Raw genomic sequence first — 18,462 nt, forward strand, 5'->3', positions numbered from 1 at the left:
CCGGTCGCCCGTACACATACTGCGGCGGCCGGCGGTGATTGACAGCTGAACTGGGTGGGCGAGTGTATACGCCTGCCCAGTTCATGACGTAAGTCCCCGACGGATCGGCCAGTGTGTATGCACAGCACACTGGCCGATCCGTCCATAGATATATCTGCCAATCAATTGATCGGTAGATATATCTACCAGTGTGTACCCACCTTTAGGCACATGTTTTAGCCTGCAATAAATAATGTCAAACTGCTCTAATCAAGCTGGTAACATTCCTCAGGTGCTGCGGGAGGGGGTTACTCTAGACAAGAAAAACAAAGGGATTTTTCCCACGCACTCTGCTGGCTGTTAGTAAGAAGAACTATATACTATGTAATAATAGAAAATTTAGAGCTCTTCGTTACATATGTTTTGCAAAAGATATGATAAGCCTCCAGGCCACTTCACGGCTGCTCTATTACTGGAGGTCCCTAACAAAGCATAAGTCCAGGGCTTGGACCCCACAAAGTCAGCTCAGGCCCGACCACCCTAGGGCAGCACACCATTGAGATACTAAAGTGTTAATATGTGTTAATAAGAAAGAAGCAGAAGCTATGGGTTAGAAAGTGATACAAAAATAAGGGTGTTAATAAAATACTCAAAAGAGTAATATTAGGGGGAAAATAGGAGTGTTACATAAGTGCTAAATAAATATTATGGCGTGCTACCCCAACGTAGCCCAGTCACACCAGACCTGGGGGGTACCTCTCCCCAAACTCACACACAGCATAATAATAATAATAATAATAACATCCACTATGGGTCATACAATTGCTTAATGTACGGCCACATGATAATGGCACATACAAAACATATCCAGATTGAGAGCTAGCTTACCTGGAGGCACACCTGTATCCTCCAAATGGCACCACAGGACCCAGCATGCACTCCTAATGCTGGCTCCATCTATGCCTCACTGAACTGCAATAAATAATGGCAAACTGCTCTAATCAAGCTGGTAACATTCCTCAGGTGCTGCGGGTTACTCTAGACAAGAAAAACAAAGGGATTTTTCCTACGCACTCTGCTGGCTGTTAGTAAGAAGAACTATATACTATGTAATAATAGAAAATTTAGAGCTCTTCATTACATATGTTTTGCAAAAGATATAATAAGCCTCCAGGCCACTTCACGGCTGCTCTATTACTGGAGGTCCCTAACTAAGCATAAGTCCAGGGCTTGGACCCCACAAAGTCAGCTCAGGCTCGACCACCCTAGGGCATCACACCATTGAGATATTAAAGTGTTAAGGGGGGTACTCACGGGAGAGATGTGTGCTGAGTGATCTTAACACAGACCGCTCAGCACACATCTCTCACCCCGCTCAGCACAGCGCGATGTGCTGAGCGAGGGGGAAAGCCGACGGGGGGGCCGCTCACTTCACACAACGGTGAAGTGAGCGACTTGCTAGATTGAGCCTGCATGCAGGCTCAATCTAGCATCGGCGATAGCGATGCGCGGGGCCACGCATCGCTATCGCTGGAGGGCATACACACGGCAGATCCGTGCTTAAAATCTAAGCAATCTAGCAAGATTGCTTAGATTTTAAGCACGGATCTCTCCGTGTGTACCCCCCTTAAATATGTGTTAATAAGAAAAAAGCAGAAGCTATGGGTTAGAAAGTGATACAAAAAGCAACCGTGAAGTGGCCTGGAGGCTTATCATATCTTTTGCAAAACATATGTAACGAAGAGCTCTAAATTTCTATTATTACATAGTATATAGCTCTTCTTACTAACAGCCAGCAGAGTGCGTGGGAAAAATCCCTTTATTTTACATGTATTAGCCTCTTTGGTGAGGATTACTGACGCCTCCAATCTCCACTTCCCCCATGACCAGATTATGATTAAAATATGAAGATCTGTTGCCCTGCCACTTCTAGCACTTTAAAAATACTTTCAAGTAAAGAATTTTGTATAGAATTGTGACTTATAAGCTGTAGTATAACAGTATGTACATGTCATATAGAGTATGAGATCACTAGGAACATATTAGTGCAGAGTATAGTGAAGAATGTCCCCAAACAAATTCTTGCAGTTATGAAATACAGGTTCAGTGTGTGTATAAGAGACAAACTAGCAAGTAGCCCTCACACTGGATGTCCACCAACAGTAGGTATGTGTTGGTCCTTACCCACAAAATGTTGCTGGTCTGGATATCAAGTGGGAACTGTCCCAATAGGTGCAATGAGCAGCTCATTGCGTTTATGTGTGGAAATCACCCCACACCTTTCTCAGGAGCAGGTTGCCAAACGCTTTGAGCTGCTTATTGCATCTACTGAAACATTTCCCATTTGATATCCGGACCAGTAACACTTTGTGGACAAGGACCAAGCCATACCTACTGTTGTTTTGACATCCAATGCAAGGACTACCTGCTAATTCAAGGATCATACCGACTGGATACTACCAACAGGGTAATGTTGATCCACTTGCTGGATATTATATCGGAACTGTTCTCCTTTACATACACCTCTTCATTTATGCGGTGATGGTTATTGACTCAGTATAACCATTTGATAACACCACCTAGATCACCAGATGTTATTTGGATCATACACAAATCTATACAAATTAAATCCTATTTGCATTTCCAATGATTGATATTGGTATAATCTAATACCTTGTGTGCATGAACAGATTTTTAATGTATTTATTATTTGGTATTTTAATATTCATTAATATTCATTAAGTATCGTATTAAGTTTTGTGTGACTATAAGTTGGATGTCCACCAACAGTAGGTATGTGTTGGTCCTTACCCACAAAGTGTTGCTGGTCTGGATATCAAGTTGGAACTGTCCCAATAGGTGCAATGAGCAGCTCATTGCGTTTATGTGTGGAAATCACCCCACACCTTTCTCAGGAGCAGGTTGCCAAACGCTTTGAGCTGCTTATTGCATCTACTGAAACATTTCCCATTTGATATCCGGACCAGTAACACTTTGTGGACAAGGACCAAGCCATACCTACTGTTGTTTTGACATCCAGTGCAAGTACTACCTGCTAATTCAAGGATCATACCGACTGGATACTACCAACAGGGTAATGTTGATCCACTTGCTGGATATTATACCGGAACTGTTCTCCTTTACATACACCTCTTAATTTATGCGGTGATGGTTATTGACTCAGTATAACCATTTGATAACACCACCTAGATCACCAGATGTTATTTGGATCATACACAAATCTATACAAATTAAATCCTATTTGCATTTCCAATGATTGATATTGGTATAATCTAATACCTTGTGTGCATGAACAGATTTTTAATGTATTTATTATTTGGTATTTTAATATTCATTAAGTATCGTATTAAGTTTTGTGTGACTATAAGTTGCGCAAATGCACAAAAGAGTATCGGAAGGAGCAGAGAGATCTGAAGAGATTTTTAATAGCTATTACTATTAAAGAGGGTCTACTAAGGCCATCTGAAAATAGCATTAGCTATCCAAAGCAAGCTCCAAAAAGCTAGGGTGACATTTACTAAGCAGTGATAAGAGCGGAGAAGTGAGCCAGTGGAGAAGTTGCCCATGGCAACCAATCAGCGCTGAAGTAGCATCTATAATTTGCATACTATAAAATTATACAGAGCTGCTGATTGGTTGATGGGGCAACTTCTCGACTGGCTCACTTCTCCACTCTTAGCGCTGCTTAGTAAATGTCCCCTAAGTTATTTAAAGTTTGTTAAATTGCTGGGATGTTGTTCATGGTGTTGACACAGGAGATATCTGCAGTATTCCTATATTAAATCCCTCTGCTGTCTAAATGTGATTTATTTATGTGGAAATAGCCAATTTCACATAAATATTGGTGGAAAGGGGTTTAGAAATAATAGTTAATTTGCTTTTTGCATTCACAATGATGGCCAAGTACAGAACAAACCACATCAAACCACTTTTGCAGCTTATATTTTATTATTCAAAGTTAGTATGATAAAAACTATTGTTTGTACATTTTTCTTAAGGATAAACCTGTTCATTATTTGATATCGGAAGAGGAAATTGAAAGTACATTGGACCTAATCCGATTAATTCGTACCTACATCATGGATGTGGTAACAGAGTATAATTTGGAGGTAAGTTAATTTAAAGATTACAATATACTATTTAGGGGGAAGGTGTAAAGTGCATAAAGTGGATAAGTTGCTCACAGCGAATACATGGCTTCTACATAGTTATCTATCACAGTCTATAAAATGATATTACCAGCTGATTATGGGTTACCTCTCCACTTTATCTTTCTCTAAGGTTTGATGGTTTGGTGCATCTCCCTCTTGGTGTATTTGTGTTAGTATTTTGTCAAATAATTTGGTATAGAATAGATACAGTATATATATCAAGTATAATAACAAGTGATTTAATATTTTTAAGCTGTACTATTTTTGTTTATTTTCCAGACATCTGTGTCTATTTTTGATGTCCCCATCAACAGTCACATTCTACTCTTCACATCAAAAACATCAGCCACCTTTAACACAATGTATGAAAACTATGAATCGGCTGCCCTGGAGTTTAGGGGAAGGGTTTGTATTCTAATGCTATTTGCAGTAGACGTTGATCTAATATAAACAAATGAATATAACAAAGTTAATTTTCTAACCACAATAGAATGCTCAATAAGTTTATGCAAATGCTTTTGGTCAAAATGCAATACTTTGGTTGTTTGTGAAAGTGCTATATTGTCAGCCGCTCATACACAGTTTACATGTTTTTTCCCATGGGTGTATCTATAATGAGTGTAGGCGTTACACATGGGCCCCTGGGGCCTACACTTAAAAATCACAATCACTGTCACTTTAATACTACTCTCAATATTAAAATTTTACATTTTTCTCGTAATATACAGTACAAACATAATTTAAGTCATACAGACCAAGTAAGGGAATTATTAGACATTACTTTCTTCACTGGCTAATTATTTTACTGAAAAAAATGCTCAGAAATTATTTGGTTTAACCTCCCATCCAGGGGTAATAGATCTGCCAATGAACATTAACCTCCCCCATAAGTCTCTGTGAGACTTAATACTCCCGATCCCCAGTGCCATAAATCCCTTGCACAAGTTCCCCCTCTCCCTAATGTGGGGCAGGTCACAAGTGGGATTGATCATCAGTCCCCCAATGATATTTTCTCTAACGTCCTAAGTGGATGCTGGGGACTCCGTAAGGACCATGGGGAATAGCGGCTCCGCAGGAGACTGGGCACAAAAGTAAAAGCTTTAGGACTAGCTGGTGTGCACTGGCTCCTCCCCCTATGACCCTCCTCCAAGCCCCAGTTAGATTTTTGTGCCCGAACGAGAAGGGTGCAATCTAGGTGGCTCTCCTGAGCTGCTTAGAGTAAAAGTTTAAATTAGGTTTTTTATTTTCAGTGAGTCCTGCTGGCAACAGGCTCACTGCATCGAGGGACTAAGGGGAGAAGAAGCGAACTCACCTGCGTGCAGAGTGGATTGGGCTTCTTAGGCTACTGGACATTAGCTCCAGAGGGACGATCACAGGCCCAGCCATGGATGGGTCCCAGAGCCGCGCCGCCGTCCCCCTTACAGAGCCAGAAGAGCAGAAGAGGTCCGGAAAATCGGCGGCAGAAGACGTCCTGTCTTCAATAAGGTAGCGCACAGCACCGCAGCTGTGCGCCATTGCTCTCAGCACACTTCACACTCCGGTCACTGAGGGTGCAGGGCGCTGGGGGGGGGGGGGGGGGCGCCCTGAGACGCAATAAAAGTACCTTAGATGGCAAAAAATACATCACATATAGCTCCTGGGCTATATGGATGAATTTAACCCCTGCCAGAATACATAGAAAAACGGGAGATAAGGCCGCCGATAAGGGGGCGGAGCCTATCTCCTCAGCACACTGGCGCCATTTTCCCTCACAGCTCCGTTGGAGGGAAGCTCCCTGGCTCTCCCCTGCAGTCACTACACTACAGAAAGGGTTAAAAAAGAGAGGGGGGGCACTAATTACGCGCAGTATTAAAGATACAGCAGCTACAAGGGGAAAAACACTTATATAAGGTTATCCCTGTATATATATAGCGCTCTGGTGTGTGCTGGCAAACTCTCCCTCTGTCTCCCCAAAGGGCTAGTGGGGTCCTGTCCTCTATCAGAGCATTCCCTGTGTGTGTGCTGTATGTCGGTACGTTTGTGTCGACATGTATGAGGAGAAAAATGATGGAGACGGAGCAGATTGCCTGTAATAGTGATGTCACCCCCTAGGGGGTCGACACCTGAGTGGATGAACTGTTGGAAGGAATTACGTGACAGTGTCAGCTCTGTATAAAAGACAGTGGTTGACATGAGACAGCCGGCTACTCAGCTTGTGCCTGTCCAGACGTCTCATAGGCTGTCAGGGGCTCTAAAGCGCCCGTTACCTCAGATGGCAGATATAGACGCCGACACGGATACTGACTCCAGTGTCGACGGTGAAGAGACAAATGTGACTTCCAGTAGGGCCACACGTTACATGATTGAGGCAATGAAAAATGTTTTACACATTTCTGATAATACGAGTACCACCAAAAAGGGGTATTATGTTCGGTGAGAAAAAACTACCTGTAGTTTTCCTGAATCTGAGAAATTAAATGAGGTGTGTGATGATGCGTGGGTTTCCCCCGATAACAACTGATAATTTCTAAAATGTTATTGGCATTATATCCTTTCCCGCCAGAGGTTAGGGTGCGTTGGGAAACACCCCCTAGGGTGGATAAAGCGCTCACACGCTTGTAAGGGCTCTACCCTCTCCTGAGATGGCCGCCCTTAAGGATCCTGCTGATAGAAAGCAGGAGGGTATCCTAAAATGTATTTACACACATACTGGTGTTATACTGCGACCAGCAATCGCCTCAGCCTGGATGTGCAGGGCTGGGTTGGCGTGGTCGGATTCCCTGACTGAAAATATTGATACCCTAGATAGGGACAGTATATTTTTGCCTATAGAGCATTTAAAAGATGCATTTCTATATATGCGTGATGCACAGCGGAATATTTGCCGACTGGCATCAAGTCTAAGTGCGTTGTCCATTTCTACCAGTAGAGGGTTATGGACACGACAGTGGTCAGGTGATGCGGATTTCAAACGGCATTTGGAAGTATTGCCTTATTAAGGGGAGGAGTTAGTTGGGGTCGGTCTTTCAGACCTGGTGGCCACGGCAACAGCTGGGAAATCCACGTTTGTACCCCAGGTCGCCTCTCAACATGAGAAGACGCCATATTATCAGGCGCAGTCTTTTCGTGGACAAGCGGGCAAAAGGTTCCTCATTTCTGCCCCGTGACAGAGGGAGAGGAAAAAGGCTGCAGAAATCAGCCAGTTCCCAGGAACAGAAACCCTCTCCCGCCTCTGCCAAGCCCTCAGTATGACGCTGGGGCTTTACAAGCAGAATCAGGCACGGTGGGGGGCCCGTCTCAATGAATTTCAGCGCGCAGTGGGCTCACTCGCAAGTAGACCCCTGGATCCTTCAGGTGATATCTCAGGGGTACAAATTGGAATTCGAGACGTCTCCCCCTCGCCGTTTCCTAAAGTCGGCTTTACCGATGTCTCCTTCTGACAGGGAGACAGTTTTGGAAGCCATTCACAAGCTGTATTCCCAGCAGGTGATAATCAAGGTACCCCTCCTGCAACAGGGAACGGGGTATTATTCCACACTGTTGTGGTACCGAAGCCGGACGGCTCGGTGAGACCGATTCTAAATCTAAAATCTTTGAACACTTACATACAGAGGTTCAAATTCAAGATTGAGTCACTCAGAGCAGTGATTGCGAACCTGGAAGAAGGGGACTACATGATGTCTCGGGACATCAAGGATGCTTACCTTCATGTCCAAATTTACCCTTCTCACCAAGGGTACCTCAGGTTTATGGTACAGAACTGTCACTATCAGTTCAGACGCTGCCGTATGGATGGTCCACGGCACCCCGGGTCTTTACCAAGGTAATGGCCGAAATGATGATATTCCTTCGATGGAAGGGAATTTTAGTTATCCCTTACTTGGATGATTGCCTGATAAGGGTAAGATCCAGGGAACAGTTGGAGGTCGGTGTAGCACTATCTCAGGTAGTGTTGCGAAGGCACGATTGGATTCTCAATATTCCAAAATCGCAGCTGGTTCCGACGACTCGTCTTCTGTTCCTAGGGATGATCCTGGACACAGTCCAGAAAAAGGTGTTTCTCCCGGAGGAGAAAGCCAGGGAGTTATCCGAGCTAGTCAGGAACCTCCTAAAACCGAGCCAAGTCTCAGTGCATCAATGCACAAGGGTTCTGGGTAAAATGGTGACTTCCTACGAAGCAATCCCATTCGGCAGATTCCACGCAAGAACTTTCCAGTGGGACCTGCTGGACAAATGGTCCGGGTCGCATCTTCAGATGCATCAGCGGATAACCCTGTCACCAAGAACAAGGGTGTCCCTCCTGTGGTGGTTGCAGAGTGCTCATCTTCTAGAGGGCCGCAGATTCGGCATTCCGGACTGGGTCCTGGTGACCACGGATGCCAGCCTGCGAGGCTGGGGAGCAGTCACACAGGGAAGGAATTTCCAGGGCTTATGGTCAAGCCTGGAGACATCACTTCACATAAATATCCTGAAGCTAAGGGCCATTTACAATGCTCTAAGCTTAGCAAGACCTCTGCTTCAAGGTCAGCCGGTGTTGATCCAGTCGGACAACATCACGGCAGTCACCCACGTAAACATACAGGGTGGCACAAGAAGCAGGAGGGCAATGGCAGAAGCTGCAAGGATTCTTCGCTGGGCGGAAAATCATGTGATAGCACTGTCAGCAATTCCGGGAGTGGACAACTGGGAAGCAGACTTCCTCAGCAGACGCGATCTCCACCCGGGAGAGTGGGGACTTCACCCAGAAGTCTTCCACATGATTATAAACCGTTGGGAAAAACTCGACAGGTATTGCGCCAGGTCAAGGGACCCTCAGGCAATAGCTGTAGACGCTCTGGTAACACCGTGGGTGTACCAGTCAGTGTATGTGATCCCTCATCTGCCTCTCATACCCAAGGTACTGAGATTGATAAGATGGAGAGGAGTAAGCACTATATTCGTGGCTCCGGATTGGCCAAGAAGGACTTGGTAACCAGAACTTCAAAAGATGCTCACGGAGGATCCGTGGCCTCTACCTCTAAGAAGGGACCTGCTTCAGCAAGGACCCTATCTGTTCCAAGACTTACCGCGACTGCGTTTGACGGCATGGCGGTTGAACGCCGGATCCTGAAGGAAAAAAGGCATTCCGGATGAGGTCATCCCTATCCTGATCAAAGCCAGGAAGGATGTAACCGCAAAACATTATCACCGCATTTGGCGAAAATATGTTGCGTGGTGCGAGGCCAGTAAGGCCCGACGGAGGAAATTCAACTGGGTCGATTCCTACATTTCCTGCAAACAGGAGTGTCTATGGGCCTGAAATTGGGGTCCATTAAGGTTCAAATTTCGGCCCTGTCAATTTTCTTCCAAAAAGAACTAGCTTCAGTCCCTGAAGTTCAGACGTTGTAAAAGGGGTACTGCATATACAGCCTCCTTTTGTGCCTCCAGTGGCACCTTGGGATCTCAATGTAGTTTTTGGGTTCCAAAAAGTCACATTGGTTTGTGGAGTTAAAATATCTCACATGGAAAGTGGTCATGCTGTTGGCCCTGGCCTGGGCCAGGCGCGTGTCAGAATTGGCGGCTTTATCCTGTAAAAGACCTTATCTGATTTTCCATTCGGACAGGGCGGAATTGAGGACTCGTCCTCAGTTTCTCCCTAAGGTGGTTTCAGCGTTTCACCTGAACCAACCTATTGTGGTGCCTGCGGCTACTAGGGACTTGGAGGACTCCAAGTTGCTAGACGTTGTCAGGGCCCTGAAAATATATGTTTCCAGGACGGCTGGAGTCAGAAAATCTGACTCGCTGTTTATCCTGTATGCACCCAACAAGCTGGGTGCTCCTGCTTCTAAGCAGACTATTGCTCGTTGGATTTGTAGTACAATTCAGCTTGCACATTCTGTGGCAGGCCTGCCACAGCCAAAAATCTGTAAATGCCCACTCCACAAGGAAGATGGGCTCATCTTGGGCGGCTGCCCGAGGGGTCTCAGCTTTACAACTTTGCCGAGCAGCTACTTGGTCAGGAGCAAATACGTTTATAAAATTCTACAAAATTGATACCCTGGCTGAGGAGGACCTGGAGTTCTCTCATTGGTGCTGCAGAGTCATCCGCACTCTCCCGCCCGTTTGGGAGCTTTGGTATAATCCCCATGGTCCTTACGGAGTCCCCAGCATCCACTTAGGACGTTAGAGAAAATAAGAATTTACTTACCGATAATTCTATTTCTCATAGTCCGTAGTGGATGCTGGGCGCCCATCCCAAGTGCGGATTGTCTGCAATACTTGTACATAGTTACAAAAATCGGGTTATTATTGTTGTGAGCCATCTTTTCAGAGGCTCCTCTGTTATCATGCTGTTAACTGGGTTCAGATCACAGGTTGTACGGTGTGATTGGTGTGGCTGGTATGAGTCTTACCCGGGATTCAAAATCCTTCCTTATTGTGTACGCTCGTCCGGGCACAGTATCCTAACTGAGGCTTGGAGGAGGGTCATAGGGGGAGGAGCCAGTGCACACCAGCTAGTCCTAAAGCTTTTACTTTTGTGCCCAGTCTCCTGCGGAGCCGCTATTCCCCATGGTCCTTGCGGAGTCCCCAGCATCCACTACGGACTATGAGAAATAGAATTATCGGTAAGTAAATTCTTATTTTCTCCCAGAGTATAGAGATCAGGGAATAGTGTGCCTTTTTTGGGTTAGCACACAAACCCGATGGTTTACATACAGTTCCGATGGTGTGGGAACTGCACCTGTGCAGGACCTGTTCTGTGCATGTGCTGAATGAGTTCGGCCACAGTGCCCCCTCCCGATGCATGAATGACATGATTGACAAGCTGCGGCTTTTGGGTGGCAGAGCGGGAGCTGCAACAGCGACCGTTATACAAAATGGGGGCGTATAACAGGAGTGCCGAGGCCAGCACTGCGTGTTTGAACATAGACTTCCTTGCCCTGGTAGAGGAGTTCCAACGCCCAGTCTAAGTGAGCTTCTTACACAGATGGCTGAGGTCTGCAGGACTCGGATTGCAGATAACGGCAGGATGTGATCTTTCCCGTTGCATTTCTTGATTTGCATATGATTCATAGGATGGCTATTTAGACCTGGTGGCAGATGACCAAAAATCGCAAATGGACGATTTTCGGCCATCTGCGCACGCCAGCAGCTGCTGTGCGTGTGCACAGGCTTTCATTATGCGATCGCATCCCAGAAAGATTGCATAATGATTGACAGGTGGCAGGCATTCGGGGGCAGTGACGCGTTGTTGGGTGGGAGTGGAGCAGGAAACAAAGGTGTTTCTTAGCCATTTTCGGGGAGGTCCCATGACGTCGCCTGGGTTTCCTGCGATTGGAAACATGGTGACTGTGTGCCTGCATATGCAGCATATACAGGGGGTCGGCCTCTATTTTTGTTCCTGCGATGCGATTGTAATTGAATTTGCGATTGCATTGTAGGGTGGCGCCATACATGCTGGGTAGCCTTTTTCCTGTGCTGGGCGGCCCCAAGCATGCAATTTTACCCTCAGCAGTTTTTGCTAATTTAGTAAAAAGATGCTAAGGACTCTGAATTGCCCCCATAGTCTTTTGCTAGCTTTCAAATGCTCTGTGACCGATCTTGTGACAATTGTAGCATTTGAACCAGAATTTTCAGTTTTTGTCATGATTTATATGCAATGCAGTACTCTCAGCATTTGACATATAGGGCTCCAACCTAATGCCCCTCCAATGGCTGCCACTGGAGTGACGGAGACATAACAACTGGGAGGAGAACCCGTCACAAGGTAAGTATAACAGAGTAGCGGTGGGGGAGATGATGGGATTGGAGACTAGCACAGTGGTGCAACCATTGTAAAAAGGATCCAAAACTGTTAAATCATGTGATACAAAAATAACATTAAAGGGCATATTCAATTGGACGCGAGGTTTGCCCGCAAAAATCTTTGCGGACCTCGCACCCAATTTTGGATTATCATGGGTTTGTATGCTACGGATAACTGATAAACATTAAAAAAAATGCATGTAGAGTTTTCTGCTTTGAAATCCTTGCGGTGCGAGAAACAAAAATCATAAAAATACTTACCTGCTCTGGAGCTCTGCTGTCTTCTGTGTCTGGCTGCTACATCCAACTGCTGGTCCGGCTGCTGCATGAAAAGAGAAGCAGGCCAGAGAAGGTAATATGTGTAGTGTAATGTAATGTATGTGGAGAGAGAGGTGCAGGGTGGCGGCGGTGTAGTGTGCAGGTAGTGGGGTGCAGGGTAGCGGCTGCAATGTTGTGTGTGCGGGGAGGGGCATAGGCAAATGCAGGAAGGGTTCCAATTAGAGATGAGCGGGTTCGGTTCTCAGAGAACCGAACCCTACCGAACTTTGCCTTCCGAGCCCGGCTCGGGTTTTCCACCTGACTCGGGCACCCGAACGCGGCAAAACGTCATCATCCCGCTGTCGGATTCTCGTGGGATTTGGATTCCATATTAGGAGCCGCGTGTCGCACCCATTTTCACTCTAGAGAGGACGTGTCCTCAGTGTTCAGTGTCTGTGTGTTGGGGCGGGAAAATTCGGTGGCAAGTGTTGTCCAGTCCAGTGTAGGTGTATTGTGCTGCATCAGTCCAGGCAGTCACAGTGTTGGTGTTCTCTACTGCCATATATCCAGTGTAGCTGTGTAAGTGGTGCTGTGTTGTGCAGACCAGTCCAGTGTAGTCAGTGTATTGTGCTGCATCAGTCCAGCCATTCACAGTGTTGGTGTTCTCTGCTGCCATATATCCAGTGTAGCTGTATAAAGTGGTGCTGTGTTGTGCAGACCAGTGGTAGTGTCCTGTGTCATCAGTAATTCCGGTGACGATATACGCTGCTGCTATATGTCCACTGCTGCAGTATAATAATTATAACAACAACAACAACCTGTTGTGCTGCATCAGACCCAGGGGCGGATCCAGAAGAAAATGATAGGGGGGGCACCATGTAAGGGGCAAGTACATTTGCGTGCGGCTTCGGTGCATGTGAGGTGGCGCTTCTTATACAATGCCCACAGTTGTAGCGCTCATTATGCAATGTCCACTGTACTGGTAGTGCCCCTTATATAGACCCCATCGTAGTGGTGCCCCTTATGCAATGCTCGTATTGCCCCCAGTAGTAATGTTGCCTGTAGTAATGCCCTCAGTCATTATGCCCCCAGTGGTAATGCCCCTGCAGTTATGACCCCAGTAGTTTACCTCCCCCCTTTATTTTAGCCTCCCAGTGGTAATGCCCCCACTAGTTTAGCCACCAGTAGTAATGCCCCCCTGTAGTTTGCCCCATTGTAATTTAGCCCCTGTAGTTATGCCCCCCTTATAGTTTAGCCTCCAGTAGTAATGCCCCCAGTAGTTTGGCCCCTGTAGTTATCCCCCAGTAGTTTGGCCCCTGTAGTTATGCCCCCAGTAGTTTGGCCCTCCTGTAGTTTAGCCCCCAAGTAGTAATGCCCCTGTAGTTAAGCCGCCAGTAGTAATGCCCTCCTGTAGTATGCCCCCAGTAGTTAGCACCTTTGTAGTTGGCCCCCAGTAATAATGTCCCCCAGTAGTTTGCCCCCAGTAGATGCCACCCAGTAATAATGTCCCCCAGCAGTTTGCCCCCAGTAGGTGCCCCCCCAGTAATAATGTCCCCCAGTAGTTTGCCCCCAGTAGATGCCCCCCAGTAATAATGTCCCCCAGCAGTTTGCCCCTAGTAGATGCCCCCCAGTAATAATGTCCTCCAGTAGTTTGCCCCCAGTAGTAATGCCCCCTAGGACTTTGCCCCCAATAGATGACCCCCCAGTAGTAATGCCCCCAGTAGATGCCCCCAGTAATAATGCCCCCAGTAGCTGCCCCCAATAGATGACCCCCCAGTAGTAATGCCCCAAGTAGATGCCCCTCAGTAATAATGCCCCCAGTAGATGGCCCCCAGTACAAAATGTCCCCCATTAGGTGCCCCCAATAGATGACCCCCCAGTAGTAATGCCCCCTGTAGGTGCCCCCCAGTAGTAATGCCCCAGTAGCTGCCCCCAATAGATGACCCCCCAGTAGTGATGCCCCCAGTAGATGGCCCCAGTTATAATGCCCACAGTAGTAATGCCCCCCCCAGTAGTAATGCCCCTTGTTGATGCCCCCCCAGTAGTAATGTCCCCCCGTAGTTTGCCCCCAGTAGATGCCCCCGCTGCATTAAGGAAGAAAAAAACCTAATACTTACCGAGCCCCGTTCCCGCTTCCAGACCGCTGCAGTCCTCCTCCTCCCGGCGTCCTCTCCTCAGCACTATGAGAGAGACGTCATGACTGACGTCTCTCCCATAGCGCACGGCGCACAGTAACAGCGCCAGAAGCCGGAGCTCAGTACTGAGCTCCTGCCTCCGGCTACCGCTGTGCAGGGAGACGGGCGCCCGCTGGTAACACAATCTCAGCGGGCGCCCGTCATCTCCCTGTGCGGCGCCGACGCCAGGGGGGGACGGAACGGGGTGGAGGCCACAAATGACGGGGGGCACGGGCCCGAGTGCCCCCCCCCTGGATCCGCCACTGATCAGACCAGTGGTAGTGTCCTGTCTCATCAGTAATTCCAGTGACGATGGACCTCATTCCGAGTTGATCGCTCGCTAGCTGCTTTTAGCAGCATTGCACACGCTAGGCCACCGCCCTCTGGGAGTGTATCTTAGCTTAGCAGAATTGCGAACGAAAGATTAGCAGTTCTGCTATTAAATATTTCCCTGCAGTTTCTGAGTAGCTCCAGACCTACTCCTAGATTGCGATCACCTCAGTCCGTTTAGTTCCTGGTTTGACATCACAAACATGCCCTGCGTTCGGCCAGCCACTTCCCCGTTTCTCCAGTCACTCCTGCGTTTTAACCTGACACGCCTGCGTTTTTTAGCACACTCCCGGAAAATGCTCAGTTTCCGCCCAGAAACACCCACTTCCTGTCAATCACTCACCGATCAGCAGAGCGACTGAAAAGCGTCGCTCGGACCTGTGTAAAATTGCATAGTTTTGTGTGAAAATACTTAGCGCGTGCGCCCTGAGGCCCATACGCATGCGCAGATTTGCCCATTTTTAGCCTGATCGCTATTCTGCTAAAAACGGCAGCGAGCGAACAACTCGGAATGACCACCCATATACGCTGCTGCTATATGTCCACTGCTGCAGTATAATAATTATAACAACAACCTGTTGTGCTGCATCAGACCGGTGGTAGTGTTCTGTCTCATCAGTAATTCCAGCCATTCCTGTGCCGCATATTGTCTCATATAACTCCCAAAAAATAATGGAGAACAAAAATTTTGAGGAGAAAATAGGGAAAGATCAAGAAGGACCACTTCCTCCTAGTGCTGAAGCTGCTGCCACTAGCCATGACATAGACGATGAAATGCCATCAACGTCGTCTGCCAAGGCCGATGCCCAATGTGATAGTAGAGGGCATGTAAAATCCAAAAAGCCAAAGTTCAGTAAATAGAACCAAAAAAAGAAATTTAAACGTCTGAGGAGAACGTAAACTTGCCAATATGCCATTTACGACACGGAGTGGCAAGGAATGGCTGAGGCCATGGCCTATGTTCAGGACTAATGGTTCAGCTTCACATGACGATGGAAGCCCTCATAACTGAGGCCTTGACACTTATGTTGGTGTTAGACATGCATCCGAAATCCGCCATTAGTGCAGTGGGATTTAGACAATTGATGGAGGTATTATGTCCCCGGTAACAAATCCCATCTAGATTCCACTTCACTAGGCAGGCAAAAGTGAGATTTGCCAATTAATTCCAGTGATTTGGACGTACAATTACAGTGATTTTGCCAATTAATTTCAGTGATTTATAATTATTAATTACAGTGATCTTGCCAATTAATTCCAGTGATTTGGACGTATAATTCCAGTTGGAATTGTTTGTGTCACTTGGCTTAGTCATACAGCTACCTCATTGCACCTCTTCGACATCTTAGCATGAGGTGCTATTTGGGGCCTAGTTTTTAAAAAGTGCCACTGCCGTATGAGTCCAGGGGTACTGCTGTATTAGTCCTGGGGTACTGCCGTATAAGTCCACCAATTGCAGATTTTTTTTGAAAGTGACTGGAGCGTGCTGGAGATGCTGTCAGTGGACCGAACAATTGCGGCCCACTCTCGACATTCAGCCACTGCGTGACACTGCTAGATGGGCCAGTTGGTTGTGTCACTTAGCTTAGGCCTACAGCAACCTCGGTGCACCTTTTTTTCTTCTTTGCATCATGTGCTGTTTGGGGCCTTTTTTTTATATCTGCCCTCTTGTCTGACACTGCAGTGCCACTCCTAGATGGGCCAGGTGTTTGTGTAGTCCACTTGTGTCGCTTAGCTTAGTCATCCAGCAACCTCGGTACAACCTTTTGGCCTAAAAACAATATTGTGAGGTGTGAGGTGTTCAGAATAGACTGGAAATGAGTGGAAATGAATGTTATTGAATATTTTCCTGCAGTTTCTGAGTAGCTCCAGACCTACTCCTAGATTGCGATCACCTCAGTCCGTTTAGTTCCTGGTTTGACATCACAAACATGCCCCGCGTTCGGCCAGCCACTCCCCCGTTTCTCCAGTCACTCCTGCGTTTTAGCCTGAAACGCCTGTGTCTTTTAGCACACTCCCGGAAAACGCTCAGTTTCCGCCCAGATACACCCACTTCCTGTCAATCACTCACCGATCAGCAGAGCGACTGAAAAGCGTTGCTCGGACCTGTGTAAAATTGCATAGTTTTGTGTGAAAATACTTAGCGCGTGCGCCCTGCGGCCCATACGCATGCGCAGATTCGCCCATTTTTAGCCTGATCGCTATTCTGCTAAAAACGGCAGCGAGCGAACAACTCGGAATGACCACCCATATACGCTGCTGCTATATGTCCACTGCTGCAGTATAATAATTATAACAACAACCTGTTGTGCTGCATCAGACCAGCGGTAGTGTTCTGTCTCATCAGTAATTCCAGCCATTCCTGTGCCACATATTGGCCCTCATTCCAAGTTGTTCGCTCGCTGCTAATTTTAGCAGAATTGCTAATAGGCTAAAATCCAGCAGTTCTGCGCATGTGTATGCACAGCAGGGCGCACGCGCTAAGCAAATTTACACGAAACTATGCTATTTTACTCACAGGCGAACTAAGCTTTTCAATCGCTCTGCTGATTGATAGGAAGTGGGTGTTTCTGGGCGGAAACTGGCTGTTTTCAGGGAGTGTGCTATAAAACGCAGGCGTGCCAGGTAAAAATGCAGGAGTGGCTGGAGAAACGGAGGAGTGTCTGGTCGGACGCTGGGCGTGTTTGTGACGTCAAACCAGGAACTAAACGGACTGAGGTGATCGCAATTTAGGAGTAGGTCTGAAGCTACTCAGAAACTGCAAGGAAATTGCTTTCATTAGCAATTCTGCTAATATTAGCAGAATTGATAATCTTTCATTAGCAATTGCTAACCTTTCGTTAGCAATTCCGCTATACACTCCCAGAGGGCGGTGGCTTTGTGTTTGCATTTCTGCTAAAAGTAGCTAGCGAGCGAACAACTTGGAATGAGGGCCATTGTCTCATATAACTCCCAAAAAATAAAGGAGAACAAAAATTTTGAGGAGAAAATAGGGAAAGATCAAGAAGAACCACTTCCTCCTAGTGCTGAAGCTGCTGCCACTAGCCATGACATAGACGATGAAATGCCATCAACGTCGTCTGCCAAGGCCGATGCCCAATGTGATAGTAGAGGGCATGTAAAATCCAAAAAGACAAAGTTCAGTAAATAGAACCAAAAAAAGAAATTTAAATCGTCTGAGGAGAAACGTAAACTTGCCAATATGCCATTTACGACATGGAGTGGCAAGGAATGGCTGAGGCCCTGGCCTATGTTCATGACTAGTGGTTCAGCTTCACATGACGATGGAAGCCCTCATAACTGAGGCCTTGACACTTATGTTGGTGTTAGACGTGCGTCCGGTATCTGCCATTAGTGCAGTGGGATTTAGACAATTGATGGAGGTATTATGTCCCCGGTAACAAATCCCATCTAGATTCCAATTCACTAGGCATGCAATAGCGAGATTTTGCCATTTAATTCCAGTGATTTAGACGTATAATTACAGTGATTTTGCCAATTAATTTCAGTGATTTATAATTATTAAGTACAGTGATCTTGCCAATTAATTCCAGTGATTTGGACATATAATTCCAGTTGGAATTGTTTGTGTCGCTTGGCTTAGTCATACAGCTACCTCATTGCACCTCTTCGACATCTTAGCATGAGGTGCTGTTTGGGGCCTAGTTATTGAGGTTAATAATACCGTAGGAGCAAAATTACCCCCAAATTCTGTTATTTTAGCTGTTTTTATGGGTTTTTTTGCCAAAAATCATCCAGATCCAAAACCAAAACCAAAACCAAAA

At 46.6% G+C, this 18,462-nt stretch overlaps 1 protein-coding gene across 1 annotated transcript in view; it reads left to right on the top strand.

Annotated features, from left to right (window-relative positions):
* The window catches only part of PDILT (protein disulfide isomerase like, testis expressed), a gene marked incomplete at its 5' end in the record, with an annotated part of 55,291 nt that overhangs the window by 12,435 nt on the left and 24,394 nt on the right, over positions 1-18,462 (top strand). Inside the window, 2 exons of the mRNA XM_063932753.1 lie at positions 3,999-4,109; positions 4,431-4,556. Coding sequence (XP_063788823.1) covers positions 3,999-4,109; positions 4,431-4,556 — 237 coding nt within the window. The remainder of the gene's footprint in view (positions 1-3,998; positions 4,110-4,430; positions 4,557-18,462) is intronic.

The sequence above is a fragment of the Pseudophryne corroboree genome, chromosome 7 (genome assembly GCF_028390025.1).
Source record: "Pseudophryne corroboree isolate aPseCor3 chromosome 7, aPseCor3.hap2, whole genome shotgun sequence".
Lineage (NCBI taxonomy): Eukaryota > Metazoa > Chordata > Amphibia > Anura > Myobatrachidae > Pseudophryne > Pseudophryne corroboree.